This window comes from Cheilinus undulatus, linkage group 16 (genome assembly GCF_018320785.1).
Source record: "Cheilinus undulatus linkage group 16, ASM1832078v1, whole genome shotgun sequence".
Classification (NCBI taxonomy): Eukaryota; Metazoa; Chordata; class Actinopteri; order Labriformes; family Labridae; genus Cheilinus; species Cheilinus undulatus.
The window spans coordinates 33,124,036-33,131,490 of NC_054880.1; the positions used below are offsets into that span (position 1 = coordinate 33,124,036).

Here is a 7,455-nt window from a genome sequence, read left to right on the forward strand (position 1 = left end):
TCTATGATAATCTGGTAGATCTAAATGATGATAACTCTTTATTTAAAAGGGGTATGCCTAAGACTGGCATGACACTTTTAATGACATAAAGGAGGGTTTATGAACATTCATGAATGTTGTCATTCAGTGTCATTCGGTCAGTTATGTCAGCTTTAATTAAAGATTGAAATTGTCTGATCCCTTTTTACTTTGTACAAATGGCTGCAGCCATCTTAGCCTAGCATAAAGGCTAAAAACAGTAGGGAAGAGTGGGGTAAGATCCAGTTTTTACTTAAGTGGCTCTAAAACAGGCCTGTCGGCCAAATCCGGCTCATGGATATGCACATACTGTATAATCAGAGTCACAGAAGAATGATGGGAATGCCAACAAACAGATTTTGTTTTTGTTGATTTCATAAATCTTTGAAGTGTGATAATGGGTTTTTTGCAAATGTAAATTTGCCTTAAAAATGAAAACATTTCAGAATCTATCATGAAAATGTTAAGAGGCAGTCCTTTAAATCTTATTTCTTGCGTCTGCAGCAAAATTCAGTGAATATTTGATTATTTTCACACTAGAAGTGAAAAATGTGAAGTTTATCTCAAACATGCAAAAAGCATAACATTGAAAAATGGTCACATACCTTCAAAAGTCACAGACAAATTTTGAAGAGAGATGTAACAAAACAATTACAAGGACACTTAATGATCAAGATAACATGTTTGAAATGTAGTGGGAAGAAGTGAAAACTTATGTAATCCCGCCCCATCTTAATAAATTATAACAGTTCACATTGATTTCAACAATAATATAATTCTACACAATATAGATAAGCTACTTAAAGCAACCTTTAAGTTGTGCCAAAAATCTTTCTAATTCAAGATATGACTACTTATGTAAGCTTCTTAATACAAGAATAGAACTGTTTGTTAATCTGTATCAAAAATAATCACTGATAGGTTTATCTGTACCACATAATAAATATTTTATCCCGTCCATACATGTTTAAACAACCAAAAGACAATATTTTGGGAATTTAAACAGGTATTAACAGAGAAATACAACACAAACTAAACCTTAAGACCAACCAAAAAGAATAAATACTAAAACAGATCAATAAGCTGTGAGCTTCTGGTGAGAATCAAACCCTTTCCTCATCCCTGTACCTGGTGAAAATCACCCCCTTATACTGCTTTTTGAACTGATTTATGTTTGGACATTCCTTTAGCTCCACATTCAAACTATTCCACAGTCTCACACCACACGCAGAAATACAAAACCTTGTTTCTCGTTGAGCACACACTCATTTTAAAATGAAAATTTCCCCTTAAATAATTGCCTCCCCTCCCCTTTCTGTGAACAAATTTTGAATATTTGGTGGTAATAAATTATTTTTTGCTTTGAATAGTATTTGGGCTGTTTGAAATTCTACAAGCTCTGTAAATCTCAGTAATTTTGACTGTACGAATAGTGAATCAGTGTGATCCCAATATCCAGCTTTATGTATGATCTGTAAAGCTCTCTTCTGCAGAATGAGTAATGACTGTGTTGTACTTTTATAATTATTGCCCCAAACCTCAGCACAGTAATTCAGATATGGTAAGATTAGAGAACAGAACACAGAAAACACACCAGTAGGGTAACACCAGTGATCAAAGTCTAACTTTCCTTGTTCTTCAACTGTATTTACTAGATAAGTCTAAATTTCACAGTTAGCATACAAATCAAAGATCAGAATTGAAACTAAATGAAACCACCTGCTCAAAGTTCATTAAACAGATTAAAAACATATTTTGACTACACTGAATAAAACAATTTTACTGATTCCATCAGCATCCACACGCTGATTGTACAGACCATGCTTCAGCTGCACTCACTTAAGAGATACTTGATCTAAAGATGGTTAACAATAATTAAAAAAGCCAAAATCATGAAATCTAATAGAAGTTTTAGCCAAAATAATGTCATAAACAGCTTTGAATAAGGTGCATCTATGCACTGGAGCCACTGGTGTTACTGGTTATAATGGTCTTACACAGGAATAAGGTGGCACTAGTGACATTTTTAAAGCAAAAATGCATTTTACCAAAAGAGTTCTACACAGAGTCAAACCACATGTTGATAATCAAGATTACTGTTATATAGATATATGTTGTATATATAATGATACATATATCATTATACCATATGTGTTGATATTTTTTTTACATTATAATGATAGAATTCATTATAATATCTGAAATTTTGTTGTTTTAGGTGTCTTACATTAGATATATGATTGTCATGTATACATATTTGTGTTTTAAATGGCAGAGAAATCCTATTTTGACGTCAAATAAAGTCCTCAACAACTATACATGACAGTGGGGATGGGCATTTTGGTGGTGCTTGGCATCCAAGACTGATTAAAATAAAACATACTAAAGAATCTATCTCTCAAGAAAATATGACTGATCAAATGAGATATGGTTTTCTGTTAAAATACAAAGAAAAATTTATTTATAACAGAGTTTTTTCCACGTTTCTGTAAATAACCCAGCTGCAACCACCAGAGGGCGCTTCCGCCCGACAGCTGACCGTATCTGACGAGACAAGAGGCCGTCGTCGCCATGGAATCCGTCGCTGTTTTCCTGATGGCTGAGTCCGTGGTCAGAGCTCTCTACGGCAGATCGACTTCTTTAACTTTAAGTTCAAAGAAACTAAAGGAAGTTCCTGAGAGTGTCTCCATGCTGACAGAGCTGACAGTTCTCCTGCTGAACAACAACTCCATCAGCTGTCTGCCTGCTGAGCTGCTCTCTCTACAACACGTCAGTTTGATCTCTGCTGCTTTTTCACGAACTTGACTGGAAATTTACAAAGTCAATTCTAATTGTTTAACACAACACTGAGGCTTCTGATGAAACACCTCTCTCTTTGCCTTTTAGCTGTCTGAGCTGAATCTGGGAAATAATGCCTTGGAGGAGGTTCCTGCTGTTCTGGGCCATCTGGAGTCCTTGAAAAAACTCTATCTGTTTAGAAACCAGATTAGAGCCGTGCCACCTGAGGTGATAGGTAAGTTTCTGTGTTTGCATGAGTAATTAAAAGTGAAAGTTAAAATAACCTCTCTTATTATAAAATACTGGTTTACAGGGGGCTTAAAGAACCTTGTTGTGCTGAATCTGAACCACAACCAGATTCAAGGCCTTCCAGCAGAGATGAAAAGGTACCAGAGTACTTTTTACAATATTTATCAGGCTTGATTATGTCTCATCAACGAGTTTGGATAAAGGCACTTAAAAATGTGTTTGATTAGTTTGAGTAGGCTGGAACATCTCAGTGTGCTGGACAATAAACTTGAAGTGGTTCCTGCAGAGGTGGGTCATCTCACCAGGTTGACTGTTATAAACCTGACCTCCAACAACTTGTCTCAGCTTCCTCAGCAGCTGTCGTCGTGTAAAGAGCTGACCAAGCTGCATGTAGCCAGAAACGAGCTGACCAGCCTGCCAGAGGTGAGTGATCTTACATCTTAGTCTAATTTTAACATGAAAATGTTGTCAGCGACTTTGAGTTAAAACAGATGAATTTTAGTACATCTAACTTTACATGACACTGTGGCAGAGAGGTGAACAAACACTTTCTTTTTCCAGGGAATCGGCTCCCTGTCTAAGCTCCAAGTTCTCGACGTAGCTGGGAACAAACTGTCCATGTTCCCTGTTGGGGTACAGTCGATAGTATTAGCTGATTCAACAGCACAATGTGACTTTATACTGAAATCACTGCCTGTGTATTAATATGGACAGCATGCCTCCAACTCTCTCCATTGTGCTAACTTGGCCTATCACTAAACCCGCCCTCCAAAGCCATGAACCAATCACATTTCTTGCAACTACACAATGAACCTGGATGCCCGGCTCATAGACCTCCATAGAAGAGCATTCCAAACTTTGTATTTCACAGTTTTTTATTGCGTTTTCTACAGATTTAACTTTGTAAACTATTTAAGTGATGTCTGTGGGACAAACAGCACAGCACACAGATCATTAAATAGAGAAGAAATCAAAGGAAAGTTTATTCGGATGCAGAGAAAATCTGAAGTAAGTTTACAAGTCACTGTGATGACTGAAGAACGATCCAGGAAACATTTCGGAATAAAAACATAGTGTGAAACACAGGTGGTCTCACCACAGAAACAAACACTTTTACTTTGAAACACCCAACGAAGGTTTACTGTACCTGAAGTGTCAGCTAAGAATGGATTAATGGAGGGAATTCAGACACAGATGTGCAGAGATCTGACTGCCGCTGTCAGTGCAGACAGCTTTCTGCAGCTCTTGAGTTCAGACTGAACTGCATTCAGGCTTTCGGAGCTCTAAATCTTTTGGCTTCACTCCCAGGTGGCTGTTGCTCTATCCATCTTAATATACAGGTGGTGAATCACATCAGTCATTACTTCATTGACTAACAGGACTTTACTCTGTGTAGTTTCACCGTCTGCACCTAAAGGAGCTATACTTTGAAGGCAACAGGTTTGTTTGCTGTGAGCCGATGCCATCAGTGCAAGTTGTGGAGACTCTGACATTAAAGGTAAAGAGATTCTGAAAGACAGCAGACTGAACAACACTCGATCACATCATTAATAATCAGGAACTGTTCCTTACAGTAAGGCAGTTACGCTGTTTGTCTTTGTTTCCAGGAGCTGGCTGCCAGATTTGTCCTGCAGGAGGACAGGAACAGGTCCTCTCTGGTCCACAAGATGCTGCCCCTCTACCCAGACCTGACCACCATGTTGGCCAGCAGCAGCTGTTGTGCAATCTGCCTGAGCCCCTTCCTCACCACCTGGCTGGAGTGTGTGCACTTTGTCAGTCTGAAGAAGGTGAAAAAAGTTTCTTAAAAGCTGGGATTGAAAAACATGATTTTGTGGCTCCTAGTGAAGCACATAAAACTTCATCAGTCTGCAGATTATGATATTAAATGTTTTTCTTTCTTTGTTACAGGACATGAGAATGAGGTATTCTCAGACTATCCCAGTGCGGGCCCTTCTTTGTTCTTATAGGTGTTTTAATAAGGATGGACACTACTACTTTGGTGTAGCTCCAAAATAAAACAGGTCCATTAAAAGGTAACACAACCACAACCTCTGTGATATTCTTATTAAAATTACAGACACAAAGTTTCAACAACTGCTTTTCTGGCTGGAGGTACTTATGTCAGATGACATTTGACTGTGTGGCCACTAGGTGGCACTAAGAGAGCATAGAATTTTTTTATCCAGTTCAGCTCTGTCTCAATGTGGAGTACTGGCCTTTCTTTATACCGAGCGTATGGAGTGTATGTATGCCATGGGTCAGTTATAATTTTTAATAAACTACTGATTATAGAATGGCAGAAAACGCTGGTTAACGGCATCTTTATGTAAGTTTTTGCACAACCCCATTTCCTAAAAAGTTGGGATGTTGTATAAATTGTAAATAAAAAACAGAAAGTGATGATTTTGGCAAAAAAGGCAACGTATCAAATGTTAAAAAGAGATTTTAATTCTTTTGGAAAAATATATGGCCATGTAAGATTTGATTCCTGCCAAATGTTTAAAAAAACTGGGATGGGGTCCTGTTTACCTCTCTATTGCATCATCTCATCCTTCAACATTATGAATAAGTCTTGTTTTTCTTTTGCTGCCACTTTTATGCCTTGGATTGATTATGGTGCTGTTTTATATATGCATGCATCTTCCCAATGCCTTGAATCTTTAGATTCTGTTTACCACAGGGTGCTGTAGTTTGAAACAAATCCAGAGTCCTTAACTCACCATTGTTTTTTGTATGATTGACATGGTTGGCCTTCTTGACCACTCGTAGGCTAATCGTTGCCATATCCTCATTTATAACCTGCGTCCATCATACTTATGTGATTTCATTCAGGTGAAAGGTTCTAGAAGCTCTGTCTTTGCTCTGTGACTCAGTCACAAGACTTATTTTTGCTCTCTGTTCTCAAAGTCCATCTGTAAATGGGTAAAAGTAGTTTCAGGCGTTGTGCTCCTGCAGACTGGAATCTTCTGCAGGAACATTTCTGACTTGGAGAGCTGGTTAAATTGTTTCAAGTAGATTAAATGTGTTGAAGGAAGATGCATCAGGTTGATATTTTGACTTACAATTCAGGAGTTGGTTGATATTTGTTTGTAGTGTTTTTTGTCAGAATTCTAAAAAAAAATTGTCTCACTTTTTTGCACTGGCCCTAATTGGTACCCCTGGTAGCAGAATAAACACACTGTGTGTTTAATATGTTGTCTTTTAAATTAGAATTTGGGTTTCATTGCTTTGAAAATGATATTGTTCTGTTTTAATTTGCATTTTACATACCAACTAACTCATTTGGAATTGAGGTAGTACATACCAGCGCCTTTGTGGTTGAATACCTGGATTAACTACCACTGTCTACCATTATTCCTCTCATAGATAAAGTCTACCAGCTGGCTGTCTACCATTGAGTATGCCTCTGCTCAAATGTTCTGGTTGTCAAAAGCATGTTTTTTCTTGCCACCAGAGTTAATTTTGTCAACTAAAACTATGACTAAAAATGTTCATCGATAGCTTTTTTTCCATGACTAAAACTGACAAATACTAAAGTTAGTTTTCATCAAGATGACTAAAACTAGACTAAAATGTTTTGAGTTTTCGTCAACTAAAACTAGACTAAAACTAAAAAGGATAGAAATGACTCAAATGTGACTTAAAATTAAAAAAGACTAAAACTAAGACTAACATTAAATAAAGCTGCCAAAATTAGCACTGCAGAGATGAGCTTGCTTGATGGATTTAGTTTGGATGTCATAAAATTTAAAAAGGGGTGCACTCTGGCCAGCTTGTTAGTAAATTGTAAGTATTACTTTTATTTGGATTTAGGGCATTAAAATACATTGACTGAAGTTAGAGAGGATGAGTAGGTGATGCATTGCTCGTGCAACTACAAAAACCTGAATGTTCATACACTTGAAAAGTCACATTTTTGATAAAACTACCATTTAGAGACTCTCTGATAAATCTCTGGTTTATATCTTAGCTTTGTAAATCTACTGTGACCTTCTTCAAATGACAGTGCTGCACAAAGACTCCTTCCTTGCCTCATCTCTATCTCCATCCTCAGCCTGCAGTGGCATCTGTTCCAACCTGCCACACAACAGAGGAAGAGGGAGGGAGAGAGGGAGCGAGAACTTCATTTCTAGCAAATTAATTTCCCATCCACGCCTCCAGAGCTCGCTCGCTCGTGCACTAGCTGCTGCTGCGGCCGCTGCTGCGTGTGTCTACTGAGTCGGAGCCTCATGCATAAGGCATCAGGTTTAATTGCAAACCCAGAAACTAATGACTTTGGACTGGTTAACAGCAGGGGAGCCATACATCTCGAGCAAACTGAATGAAAAATCAGCTCGGAGGAGAGAAAAAAAGAAGCCTAGCCCCTAATTGATGAATAATTGAAGCGGCGAGCTACAGGGCATAATTGTG

The 7,455-nt window shown here is 37.9% G+C and overlaps 1 protein-coding gene across 1 annotated transcript; it reads left to right on the top strand.

The window, feature by feature from the left end:
* The first annotated feature begins 2,613 nt into the window (after positions 1–2,613).
* On the top strand, positions 2,614–5,061 carry lrrc69 (leucine rich repeat containing 69). Its single transcript, XM_041807962.1, has 8 exons — positions 2,614–2,787; positions 2,905–3,031; positions 3,110–3,182; positions 3,273–3,468; positions 3,607–3,678; positions 4,442–4,543; positions 4,653–4,832; positions 4,954–5,061. The coding sequence occupies exons 1-8, from the start codon at positions 2,614–2,616 to the stop codon at positions 5,059–5,061; spliced, it is 1,032 nt and encodes a 343-aa protein (XP_041663896.1).
* The last annotated feature ends 2,394 nt before the right edge of the window (positions 5,062–7,455 follow it).

Excerpts from the sequence above, each read along its gene's own strand:
- lrrc69 (XM_041807962.1), top strand. The coding sequence starts at position 2,614 with ATGGCTGAGTCCGTGGTCAGAGCTCTCTACGGCAGATCGACTTCTTTA. Across the intron at positions 3,032-3,109 it reads CGTGCCACCTGAGGTGATAG|GGGGCTTAAAGAACCTTGTT; the intron begins GTAAGTTTCTGT and ends ACTGGTTTACAG. Across the intron at positions 4,833-4,953 it reads ACTTTGTCAGTCTGAAGAAG|GACATGAGAATGAGGTATTC; the intron begins GTGAAAAAAGTT and ends TCTTTGTTACAG.